This window comes from Vespa crabro, chromosome 1 (assembly GCF_910589235.1).
Source record: "Vespa crabro chromosome 1, iyVesCrab1.2, whole genome shotgun sequence".
NCBI lineage: Eukaryota > Metazoa > Arthropoda > Insecta > Hymenoptera > Vespidae > Vespa > Vespa crabro.
The window spans coordinates 560,530-572,836 of NC_060955.1; the positions used below are offsets into that span (position 1 = coordinate 560,530).

Here is a 12,307-nt window from a genome sequence, read left to right on the forward strand (position 1 = left end):
TAATCATATAATAATAGAGGGGAAATTATGCTTAAATATATTAAAGTAACAATTCTTTTATAACAAATGCTGTCTTTTTTATAAAAAAGCATAATAAAAGACATTGTATTACTGAAGATAAAATAAGACTAAATGTAACAGAGTTACTTTGATTAACTCTGAATCAATATTATAGACATTTATTCAATATTAGATGATGTTTATACTTCTAAGTTGCAAAAAACAGCACATCTCCCCATCTATAATTAAAATTGAAAATCTTATAACTCATGTGCACTGAATTTGCCAGTCTTTAATTCTGAATGTAAGATGAATTTGTTTTATTGCATTTAAAAACTAAATCTATCATTGAGAGTTCGTCCTGTGACGCCAAGACTTGCAGATATACTATACATAATTTTACTAAAAGTACGATCATCTAAATCAGTTCCTGAATCAGACATAGGAACATTACGTGTGCGTGAACGGGAGCGTGATCTTGATCGTGAACGTTGTCGACCAAATACAGGAGATCGACCAATCTGGAAAAAATTATTAAATAATTAAAACAATTTGAAAATTAAATTAACTTTTGATTATAACAATTTAAAGAATAAATTATTCATTTATACCATGTTTAAATTTTGTATAGTTTGTGTAATTGGTGAACGTCCTCTTAGCAGTTGATGAAGACCGCTCATACTTCTTTCATTTCTATTCTGTGCAAGGCTTATGGAATGTTCATGCGTATTTGGTGTATAATCATTGCCTAGTGTGCACATGAAATTGACGTTTGAGGGTGTGATCCGTGCAGAGCTATAATAAATAAACATAACATACATTTTATCAATTAAAAATATGGAAGTTAAAACAAATATTTTTTTTTTTTATATATAAATATAATAAATAAATAAATATTAATGAAAGATATGGTAACGCGCACGATATTATATTAACTAATTTAGTTTAAAAAATAAAAGATAATGCTCTTACTTGATCCTCATAAGTTTCTGTTCATATTGAGCTCTTCTTTGAGCACGTGCAATTTGATCTGAACGTAATCCACCAGTAGTAAATCTTCTTTGAGAAGTTAAAATTTGTTGTCGCCGTTCTAATGGTCTTTGCTGTAGTGAAATCGAAGACTTTCCTGCTTGTAACATCTAATAAGATATTTTTTTTTTTTCTTTTAGAAATTAACATTTAAAATTACACGACTGCATAAAATAATTGAATAAAATATTAAATACAATAACATACTCTAAATTGATTCTGGAAGTTAAGCCGTTGATTTTGTCTCTGAAGAAGAAGTTGCTTAGCTCTTTTAACGTGATTTCGATAAGCAATTTGTGCTGGACTTTGGTATCCTAATCGATTGTGAACGGAAGTTGGATCTCTAACACTACCCACGCTGTTTGTTCTTTTCAGTGTAGTTTTATTAGCAGTAAAAAATCCAGCTTTCGTGAAAGTCAAATTCGTTCTACTTCGACTACGGGTTAAACCATAGCGATTTCCACGACCACGGCGTACATTTATATTTCCTCTTATATTAGCTTTTTGATTTGAAGCTAGTATATTTTGTGAAGCAACTCCACCATTCTTGTTATAACGTTTTTTGGTAAAACTACCACGTAGATTGGCATTTTGACCACGCTGCCATTTCTGTTCTTTCTTCAATGTGCCAATATTACGCTTAGTTCTTGCACCTCTGCCTCTAAGTCCATTTCGTCCTCGTGCATTCCCTCGATTGCGTTTAGGACCAGCTTTTCCATTTGTTGTATTAGCCTTTTTCTTTTTTTCCTTTTTCTCCATCTTAATGATCTCATCTTAAAAGGAAGAAAATTCACAAGTTTTAGTGAGCATACAATTTAGTGAGCTGCAGGATTTAATTGTTTTATTATTTTTAATTTCAACTAGGCAAAATTTCAAATTAGAAATTCCTAAAGAATGACGTGATATAATAAATTTTTTTTTTTAAGTATGTTCTCTTCTTCCTTTGCATTTATTTATAATTGTGACTACAAGCTTCTAATTATGGCTACAAGTTTTCAAATATTCATTTTTTGTAAAATCATATATCCAATCAATATATATGTATACGTGTGATTTTTCATAGATTAGAATATATTCATAAATTTGAATCATTATAAATAGATAAGTTAAAAATGAGAAAGAGAAAAATATTTAATATTACAAATTTGTTTAAGATATATTGCCTTGCATATCTACAATTAAAATAAAGAAACTAGTAGTACAATTTTCATCTCTTTTAAAATAACACAGCTACAATGATCAATATTTATAATCCATGTCCGGTATATGATGGAAAGTCCTAGCGATCCAAATAATCTCTTCTTTCTTTCTTTATCTATTACTATTATTTTTCATTCAAGATTTATATATCTGGGATATATTATAATTCAGAATATATTTTTGATCTATAATATTGTTCCCAATATTTAATTCTTCAATTCATTCTTCGTATATTTCACAAAATATTTCTTCGTAAACAGTTCATATTGGTTTGTCTTCAATTTATTCACTGCGTAATATATAACTTTGGCGATTTAAAGACACATGATTTGTCTGTTTCCCACGAAGAATATTCCAGTCATTGACTCTTTTTATATCTTTTAGTTTGCTTATATATTGCAATAAACACCAAGGATTCAGTTGCATAGTATTTCATTCTTACTTTTTTCCAGAGATGTATCGGCTTAATGTGAAGGCTATTTAAACATGTTGCAATGCATGATTTGAATTCATAGTTTGTATATTGTAGATTGTTTCCACTTCTCTACTCTCTATTTCTGACAACATTTGACACTTTTTAATTAAATTATCTTAACACCAAGATTCACTCTTATCAGAAACATTTTATAAAATTGTATGCAGATTTATATTTTAATTGTCCATGTTATATAATATTAAAGAACACAGACACTCTTTATATGGAAGAATATTACAAAATGATAATATGACAAAATGCTTGATATCCATCAGTTATAATAACTATGTAGTACAAACCACTACAGACATTTTATTTTTTGATATTATGTAGTTGCAAGTAAAGTTGACGAAACCTTTTTTTTTTATTTTTTATTTTTTTTTTTACTTATTTATTTATTTATTTATTTTTTTTTTATTTTTTTTTCCCAAAATATATCATCCTTTAGATAGAGACCCTGTTGGTTATATTATATATCATTATATTGTGAAATATCATATTATTTGGATACTCAAAAAAAATATAGAATTCATTATTTCTTCTTTCTTCTGGTCACAACAGATTGCAAAGAAGTTAATGTAATACTTCATTGGTGAACTGTGCGCCATTTATCTAGATAGATAAAAATATCTTGTTGCATGGTCTTCCAATTTTGTATTCGATATATCGATATTTCGTTGATGAGAAGATTCTTTGTCTTTGAGAGATCATTGCAATAAATTTTCACCAATAATGGTACTTTTTTTTTTTCTACACCTCGTGTATGACCTTCACAAAAAATGACCATATTTGTTATCTTGTGTATCAATACATAAGCTATGCTCTTGGTAGAAGTGATAATTCAAAATAATAGTAGATATGGAATATCCACGAAAATAGAATTTTTATTACGCAAACACGACAGAAAATTGCTTTTTATAGAGGCTGAGTCATTTGTGCATTCTCGGTGAGTTGCCCAGTAGATCAGAAATGATCTGATTTCGCTCTCTCTCACATCTTTCTGTTGCGCAATGTTTCCCAGTATCGGATTAAATAATTAAGTCATATTTTTAATGCGAAAAGAATCAATCTGCTTCGTGTTCGCTCAGAAATTGTCTCGTTCTCGTAGGTCGTATTTTTTCGATTTTGCGTTCGATTGGAAAGGAATGGAAAGAAACATTACGTAGTTACGTCCGGGCAATTTCACCGCCATTTTGTGTAGTGCAAAGGAAAGAATGCAGCCATACGCTCACCCAGGAATATCAGCAAAATCTGTAGATTTTCGGGACTCTAGCCACTTACCGAGCGACATATTAACTTTTGCGTCAATTTCTGACATTTTCGATGTATTCTTTGTTCTCTTATTATATTTTCTTTCACGGTTATCTCGCGAGCAACGGTTTTAAATGAACCTAACCAAGGCAACGTTTTCTCTAACACCACACTAGCACAAAGCGTTCACAGGACTACTATTGACAATGGAATGTCGACTTTAATGTGAAATTGTTCACACAACCAGAGGGCGCAAGCGCATGTCCAATTAGACCGAATCTACACTTGATATTTGCACCATGGCATTTCCATTGCCAAATGCTGATTGATTTGTAATTAATAAAAGAAATGAGTTTTTGAGAAAATAAAAGTAGTAGTATAGTAACAATAGTAGTAATATAAAGTAAACTACTTCTAAATCTTCATCTTTAAAAATAAGACTTTGTTTATTAAAATTGGTCCAAAATAATTTTAACTCATTGTCAATTGGACTTATTGTTGATATATACCATTATAAAACTAAGAGTTATGATAGCCCTAATATTCTACTCGAAATGTTATACAGTCGGTAAAGTCAAGAGTTTATGAATAACCCTAAAAACAAAAGGACTAGAGAAAATTTACCAACGGAACTTCATAATATCTTAGATGCGCGATTTTCAAATGAATATGCAACAGTATTTATAAGTATAATAATGTACTTATCAGTATGGCCACATGACATGATAAGAGATTTATTTATATATACATATTTACATTTTTAATTATATAAAAAGACATTTAAAAAAATAATAATTAACAGTCGTCTTCCTTAAATCTGTTCTATTTGAGGATCTAATATCTTTTTTTAAATTAGAAATTCTTTTTCTTAAATTCTATTTTTCTTTCATCGTAAAAAAACAATTTCTTATTGATAGAACATTATTTTATACTGTCTTATTTTTTAATTGTAATAAATATAAAGAATCTAACTCTAAGACTTAAGAATGGATGTGGTATAAATACATTAAGCTAAACGTGAAAATTGTTTTGCTATAAAAACTTTAATACAGGTGAATAAAAAACAAAATTCTTTTTTATATTACTTTTTAAATGCATTACGTCTATATAATTATTTTTATATATTGTAGGAGAAAATGCCTAATGAAAGATAGATTATAAAAGTAAAATTAATTATATAATTTCCATGCGTTTTAAATACATATATGCATATGTACATTGTTTTACATTTTATAAATTTATTAACATACTTGAAGCTGTATATAATGTGATATTCATTTGATTTGCATTATTGATTGAAAAAAAGTTCCTATATCTTTAAACTAGTAATGATAATGTAGCGAATCTATTACACTTTATAAAAGTACATGATTTTAGTAAAAGATAGGAACTATATCTTTATCAATAAATAAAAAATATAATTAATAATGGATAATTCACAATATTTGAAATTATTCACGAAAAAGAAAAGCATTACTAGAAGTAATTGGGGCAGATATACTTTAGACATACAATTGTGGGAAGATGAGGAACCACCTATTGTCAAAATGAGATATATAAATGATTTTTCATTTGATAACTTAGAAAAGGATGGTATTTTCTCTGATAGATTAATAGGACTTGGATCTTCATTCTTAACAAAATCACCAGAATCTGGACTTTATATTTTAGCAAAATGCATTATGAGAAAGATGGTAATAATAACATTGAAATAAATTGCATGAATACATAACAATATATTAATTTGGCAGATCTTTTTTTTAGTCACTTACAGATATCACTGTTTTGTATTATCATCGTTATTTACAATACATTGACTTGGCATATAATAATCTTACAAATTTAATGCCACTAAGTGGAATTCCTTACTTAATATATTTAAATGTATCGCATAATAAACTCATAGACATATTAAATTTTACACCACCTTGGTATTTAACTTATGTAAATTTATCTCATAATCAAATAACTGAAATGTGTGATCTAAGTAGTTTTTGGAGTATTGTTAGATTAGATTTGTCTTATAATGAAATTGAAGTTATTTTTGGACTGCACAATTTAAAGTTAGTATATAATATAAATTAAAAAATGTCTACTGTTAAATATATAATATAATTATTATCGTATCATTTTTTCAGATATTTACAATACTTGAATTTATCATATAATTCAATAAAATATATCGAAAATTTGGATAATTTAAACATTAAAGAATTAAATTTAGAAAAAAATTGTATAACATCATATAAATATAAAAAATTGGGTAGTGGTATAAAAAGTTTAACCAATTTAAGAACTATTATATTAGGATATAATAAATTATCTAACTTAAATTTCTTCCAAGTAAACATTGTTTTCCTCCATTAATCATATTTTATTACATGTATATATAATTATGTATAATTATGTATATATAATTATTCGAGTATTATATGTGTAGGATGCATGCAGTTTGCGTTTCGTAGATTTGAAATTTAATAAAATTGTAGATCTTTTAGAAGTATCAAATTTAAAAGGATCGATATATGAAATAGACCTTAGAGGTAATGCATGTGCAAAATGGCCCAATTATAGAGATGTAATTTTATTTACTATTCCAAGTGTTATGTTCATTGATGGTGTCGAAGTATCTGTTACAGAAAAGGTATAAAAAAAATAGGAAAGCATCCCAGGATTAAATATAACTATATACATATATATACGTTTTTAATTTTGTATAGATATCTGCAGCAACTATATTTACCCCATCATTAAGTTTGATGACTGCACGTAGTATCACTAAACTAACTTTATTAGAGCATTTGAGTACTCCTACAATAGATTCACATGTAATTGCATATGATAAAATTAGACCACCATTATTAATATTGACTGGTCCATCTGCAGTAAGAAAGAGAAAATTAGCTTTACATATATCATGTGCAATTCCTAATAAAGTAATATTCATTATTTAATTTCATAATTATATAAGAACAAAATAATTTATTTTTTCACATGCCTCTTTATATTTACATCAGATAAAATACTGCAAATGGTATACTACTAAAGAATCAAAAACTGGTGAAAATGCAGATGAGTCATTTATTTTTGTAAAACGAGAAGATTTTAATGAAATAGCTTGTTGTGGTAACTTTTTAGGAATCCAAGAACTATTAGGAAATAGCTATGGATTTCGTTAGTCATAAACTATATTTTACATCTAATTCTATTTTTTATTTTTCATTATCTTGCTAAATATTTTCATTAAAATATTTAAATAGATATGAATGAAATTGCTTCTTTGATAATAGAAGAAAAAATTGGTATAACTCAAGCAGACTTACATACAACTATGCAAATATACAACCGTTATTTAAATGTTAAACCTATTTTGGTAATTACAAATGATATTACTCAACACAAACTTCAGATAGAGAATAAATTTAATATTTATACTTGGATTCGAGATAGTGTAGGTGATTTGCTTGCTGTTAATATAGGCAAATATACATATGTAAAGAAAGAATCCAAAAACAGTATATTGAACTTTATTTCAAATATTATAGAGCAGGTAAAAAAACATAGTTATATATTAATTATATACTATTAACAGAATTATATATTAGTTGGAATACGTCTTTATGAGAAATATATATATTGTACAGATAATGAATAATTTAGAATTACCTGGATATAGTATGTTTGTTAGACCTCAAGGTTATGGAGCAACAACAACCGATATAATATATGAAAGTAGAACTACATTTCCAAAACTGATAAAAATTCAAGAACCAACTGACATGTACCAACAATTGAATGGCTTAAAGGTAATATATATATATACACACACATACATATTTTTATATATGTATATGTAAATACATATATATTTATATATGTATTTAATTCATATACTTAGTGTAAAAATTTATACGTAGATCTTGTTAGACGAGGAATCAAATGTAGTTATACACAATATAAAATCTAAGCATAAAAAACAAGGAACAATTATGTACCAGTACAAAAACAATGATAAGATAGAATACAAGATTTTTATTGATGATGATTCCAATGAGACTATTTCTAGTCAAGAAACATTACTAACTGAAGTAATTCTACATTCTTTAAAAATAATTAGTTGTAATAATAATATGGAAAAGAGTATTTATTCTTTTTTACCATATTGAATTAAACAATAATCTAATTTGCAAGTAATAATCTTTGTTTGTCATGTAGCAATGTGAAGATAATGATAGTAAAAAGTCAGAAAATTTAAAACGTATATTTGTTGAACTTATTTTGCAAACAAGGAAGATATATTTAGAACACCATGAAAAAAATCCTGGTTTTTTTTCTCTTGTGGTAACATATATATATTCATCCTATTCAGCACATATCAGTATTGAAATATTTAATATTGCCCAATACTCTGCAAGGGACACTAATCTCATTATATTAACTCGTTTATCATATATTTCAGTTATTAACAGATGATTATATTGAAGCATTCAATGGCTTGAAAAATTTTATTCGAAAAACATGTATAAAGAAATTATTTCAAAATCTGGAAAAAACTCCAGAAATTAAGTATCTTCTACAAGTGGCTATTCCTGATCATGTTCAACATATTATTGATAAAATGAAAAAGTATGATACATGGTTCCTAATCAAATGTTGTATTAAACTTTTACTAGTATTTTAAAATAATTAAGAAACAACATTGATTACAATTAATAATAATTTTAAATTAATTTCTTTAGTTTTCAGAATTTTTATTATTTATGATTAATTTTGCAGATCTTTATCTATTGACAATATAAGACAAAAAAGATATTAGAAACAAATAGCACAACAGTATGATAAAAAGGACACTAATATATATTTTACATGCAATTAAAAGGGATATTAAAATTCAATTTTGTTGATTTATTTATATACTATAATTATACATAATGATTGCTATAACTATATCTTTTTTTATCAATACCATTTTTATTAAATATTAATTTACTATTAAGAACTAAAGAATCAATTAAAATTAAACAAGAATCCTTATATTATAAAATTATATATTTTGTACTTATAAATCACAAAAACCACAATATATATTTCTTAATTTTTAAAAATATATTAAGACATTTAATACTGACAATATGATTTCACACTATAAAACATATTCTTATAAAATAAGAGATATATGTGTTTTTTTTAATAATATACAATTGTACAAATTAAAAATATATAATTTAAACATGTATATATGCTTTTGGACAATGAGCTGTTTATCTTCATTATTCTTTTTTATTAAATATTTTATATATCTAAATATATTATCTTCATTTTCTTTTCTTTAAAGTGTAGTAAAAATGCAAGATGACAAAATTTGTAAAATATACCCTATAGGGTTGTATATTTTTATGTTTTTATCATTACAGAATTTTATAAAATTATAAAACTCTTCTTTTTATAAAATTATATCTATTTTCAAAATATACAACAATTTCTATATGTCTCATATTGTATTTTTGTACGATAGTTCTATTTTCAATTTAAAAACTTTTAGTATCTATAAAAACGTAAAATTCACATTTCAATATTATTGCCATAAATATAACCATGAATTATATATGCGTGTCATCTATTATAACTTGATTATTAATCGGAATGGAGACATTAGAAGATTCTATTATGATTTTTAAACTTGTATTATAATTTTTATTTCCTACAGACATTTTATGATCATTAAATGTAATAGTTACAGGAGTTGTATCACCTTGTGATGAAGAATCTTGTAATAATAAGAATTCTGTTTCATTATTAGTGGAATTTAACTTTGATTGATTTATTTCTACCCAAGTTTTACTATTATCAGAATTAATATTCTTTAAATTCTGCTGTTGATTTTTATTATGTAATTTATAAAGTTTTGATTGTTCAAAGGATTGTAGACTACAATTATAATTACTTACTTTTTCTGTGGTTGTAATATTGTTATTTGAATTGCATTGTTGTTTTGTATGCTCATTACATATGTGCCCTTTTTGATATAATGAGTTACACTGATTGCACCTATGCATAAATATCCAATGAGAAACAATATTTAATATTTATTTATATATAAATACATAAATTAAAAGACATAAATGATACTTAAAAATCTTGAACTGACATGTTTTGTAATTTTTCAATATCTTTTGCTGATGCCTCTGATGTATTATGTATTTTTTGGTGAGCTAGTAAATTATATCGCTCTGCGAAACGTTTTCCACATAACATGCAACTATATGGTTTTTCACCTGTATGTACTCTCATGTGTCTTTTTAAATGTGATGTAGAAAGCAGTGATAAATCGCATACCTTAAAAGAACACATTAAATTTCACTTTGTATAAATGCTTTAACCTTCATATGGTAAGCTATACATACATGATTAATATAGATGATCACTTACATGACATTGATAAGATTTTTTTCCAGTATGGGATAAAGCATGCATGTTGTATGATGTATGATGTACAAATCTTTTACCACATAATTCACATTGATATGGTGTTTCTCCGGTATGCATTGGTAAATGTCTCATTAATGCGCCTTTTTGAGTAAAACATTTTTTACAAAAGCTACATTGAAATGGATTTATTCCATTGTGCATACCAATATGTATTTCTAAAGCATGTTTGTGTTTGTAAGCTTGACCACATTTTTCACACATATATGGTCTTATATTTGAATGAGATTTAATATGTGTCTTTAATTCTGCAGATGTTCTCCACTTTTTATTACACGTAGGACATGTATATTTTAATGGTTTTAAACTATATTTTGATATTCTTCCCGATTTCCAAGAGGCAGAATTTAAATTGATTTTGTTTTTCTCACCCATGGAATTAATTTCATTACTTTCAGCAAATTTATTTTCTGAAAGATAAAATTTTTATATTTATAATGGAAAAAAAAAAAAAAAAAAAAAACATATTGAATATATTTCTTTTTGACAGTTATTTATAATATATTATAATATAGTTATAATATATTAATTTTAACTTGCCTGTAATACATGGTGAATTATCTTTTATTTCTGATCTATTATTATCGATCTCTTGTTCAAAAGTATTTGATTTTAATGTCTCTACATTATTTTGTGGAAAAAGGGAGACATCATTGAGGAAGTGTCCTATTTCATTTTTATATGAGACTGGTAAAATGTTAACACAATCTTGATCTTCAACGTGTGCTTTTGAAGCATGTGTATTTGCAAGTGAAATATCAGTAAATACTTCCTTACATTTAGAACACTGATACAATTGTATATCATTATGTTTCAATAAATGTACATTTAATTCATCATTTGTCTTAAATGATTCGGTACAGAATTTACATTGATTATAAGATATTTCTTGTTCTGTAATATTGCTTTCTTCTATACAATCATTAGTTAAAATAGACTTATGAAAATCATTTTCTAAGATTTTTACATTTAAATCTATAGATTTATTATGTATTTCAGTCTTTATATTTTTATTTACATTGTTACTATTTTTATACTCCACATTACAATTATTATTGGTTTTAATATTTGAATGTATATTATCCAAATCTTTGCTATCAATTTCTGTTTCTTCTTTAAAAATATCTTTTGTATCTATCAATTCAATATCTTTAATGTTATTAGTGGTCATATTTCCATTAAATGTCTGTGAAATTTGTTCAAGTGAAACATCTTGCATGAATGAAGTAGAAGTTATATCTGCAATATTTTTCAAACCATTTATTGTCTGATCTATATCTCGTTTAGTTGTTTGAATACCATCCAAAATTTGAGTATTGTGTAAAAGATAATCAGTACTATTTGTTAACATGCGTCTAACAAATTTTTTCTTCTCACCAGACTGATAAACTTTTAAAATCTCACAACGAATATTTGTAACAGTCCATTGCGCTTGTTCTAACATTTGAAATAATTTATAACAGCGAGGACAGATATAGGAGCTATGTAAATTAGAAGTTGTTGGTCTGAGTTCACGTAACGCAAAGCTTGCTAATAATTCACCGTTGTGAGGAAGAGACGTATAAAAAATATTTACACAGGAAGACACATCAATATTTATATTACAAATTACACAATATGAATCTGGCATTCCCATTGTTATCATCTCACTTTGCACAAAATTTATTTTTATTGCTTCTTTTCTTGATAAAGAAGATGTCTTTTTTCTGTATGACGGGATATGTATAGATATGTAATAACGTACGCTAAACATGTACATTATTTTTTTTCTACTATTGAAAAATGCATTTTCAAAGAATTTAACAAATATTTCAACATTTAAAGGCTACATTAAGACCATATTACTTATGAAGTACGCCGCATACA

The 12,307-nt window shown here is 26.0% G+C and overlaps 3 protein-coding genes across 7 annotated transcripts; 1 reads left to right on the forward strand and 2 right to left on the reverse strand.

Annotated features, from left to right (window-relative positions):
• Window positions 1-40: 40 nt before the first annotated feature.
• Window positions 41-4,166, reverse strand: LOC124432154. Of its 4 annotated transcripts, none has more exons than XM_046980798.1 (5): window positions 3,986-4,166; window positions 1,237-1,802; window positions 973-1,139; window positions 612-795; window positions 41-521 (listed from the first exon to the last, which is right to left on the reverse strand). In XM_046980798.1, exons 1-5 carry the CDS (start codon window positions 4,020-4,022, stop codon window positions 330-332), a joined length of 1,146 nt encoding a protein of 381 aa, XP_046836754.1. In that variant the 5' UTR covers window positions 4,023-4,166; the 3' UTR covers window positions 41-329. The 4 variants fall into 4 exon arrangements, with proteins under 4 accessions (XP_046836754.1, XP_046836780.1, XP_046836773.1 ...); XM_046980824.1 differs by lacking the exon at window positions 3,986-4,166 and adding an exon at window positions 2,672-3,090; XM_046980817.1 differs by lacking the exon at window positions 3,986-4,166 and adding an exon at window positions 2,264-3,090.
• Window positions 4,167-4,411: 245 nt separating this feature from the next.
• On the forward strand, window positions 4,412-8,746 carry LOC124432656 (leucine-rich repeat and guanylate kinase domain-containing protein-like). The gene is made up of 13 exons (XM_046981696.1): window positions 4,412-5,007; window positions 5,086-5,649; window positions 5,720-6,018; window positions 6,094-6,298; window positions 6,396-6,599; window positions 6,676-6,891; window positions 6,973-7,129; window positions 7,216-7,505; window positions 7,600-7,761; window positions 7,873-8,043; window positions 8,171-8,413; window positions 8,484-8,627; window positions 8,732-8,746. Exons 2-13 carry the CDS (start codon window positions 5,383-5,385, stop codon window positions 8,744-8,746), a joined length of 2,373 nt encoding a protein of 790 aa, XP_046837652.1. The 5' UTR covers window positions 4,412-5,007; window positions 5,086-5,382.
• A 546-nt stretch (window positions 8,747-9,292) lies between these two features.
• LOC124432130 (zinc finger protein 569-like) lies at window positions 9,293-12,200 on the reverse strand. 2 transcript variants are annotated; one of them, XM_046980761.1, is made up of 5 exons: window positions 10,982-12,200; window positions 10,385-10,851; window positions 10,104-10,291; window positions 9,904-10,003; window positions 9,293-9,500 (listed from the first exon to the last, which is right to left on the reverse strand). In XM_046980761.1, exons 1-5 carry the CDS (start codon window positions 12,198-12,200, stop codon window positions 9,447-9,449), a joined length of 2,028 nt encoding a protein of 675 aa, XP_046836717.1. In that variant the 3' UTR covers window positions 9,293-9,446. The 2 variants fall into 2 exon arrangements, with proteins under 2 accessions (XP_046836717.1, XP_046836709.1); XM_046980753.1 differs by having other exon boundaries at window positions 9,368-10,003.
• Between the last annotated feature and the right edge of the window lie 107 nt (window positions 12,201-12,307).

What these genes read in the sequence shown, in the direction of transcription:
- LOC124432154 (XM_046980798.1), bottom strand. Translation starts at nt 4,022, where the DNA reads ATGTCAGAAATTGACGCAAAAGTTAATATGTCGCTCG. An exon ending in CAGAAACTTATGAGGATCAA is followed by an intron (nt 796 to 972) that starts GTAAGAGCATTA and finishes TATTTATTATAG; the next exon opens with CTCTGCACGGATCACACCCT. An exon ending in CTATACAAAATTTAAACATG is followed by an intron (nt 522 to 611) that starts GTATAAATGAAT and finishes AATTTTTTCCAG; the next exon opens with ATTGGTCGATCTCCTGTATT.
- LOC124432656 (XM_046981696.1), top strand. Translation starts at nt 5,383, where the DNA reads ATGGATAATTCACAATATTTGAAATTATTCACGAAAAAGAAAAGCATT. An exon ending in CTAACTTAAATTTCTTCCAA is followed by an intron (nt 6,299 to 6,395) that starts GTAAACATTGTT and finishes TTATATGTGTAG; the next exon opens with GATGCATGCAGTTTGCGTTT. An exon ending in AACAATTGAATGGCTTAAAG is followed by an intron (nt 7,762 to 7,872) that starts GTAATATATATA and finishes ATTTATACGTAG; the next exon opens with ATCTTGTTAGACGAGGAATC.
- LOC124432130 (XM_046980753.1), bottom strand. Translation starts at nt 12,200, where the DNA reads ATGTACATGTTTAGCGTACGTTATTACATATCTATACATATCCCGTCA. An exon ending in TAATTCACCATGTATTACAG is followed by an intron (nt 10,852 to 10,981) that starts GCAAGTTAAAAT and finishes TTTATCTTTCAG; the next exon opens with AAAATAAATTTGCTGAAAGT. An exon ending in ATTGAAAAATTACAAAACAT is followed by an intron (nt 10,004 to 10,103) that starts GTCAGTTCAAGA and finishes ATTTATGCATAG; the next exon opens with GTGCAATCAGTGTAACTCAT.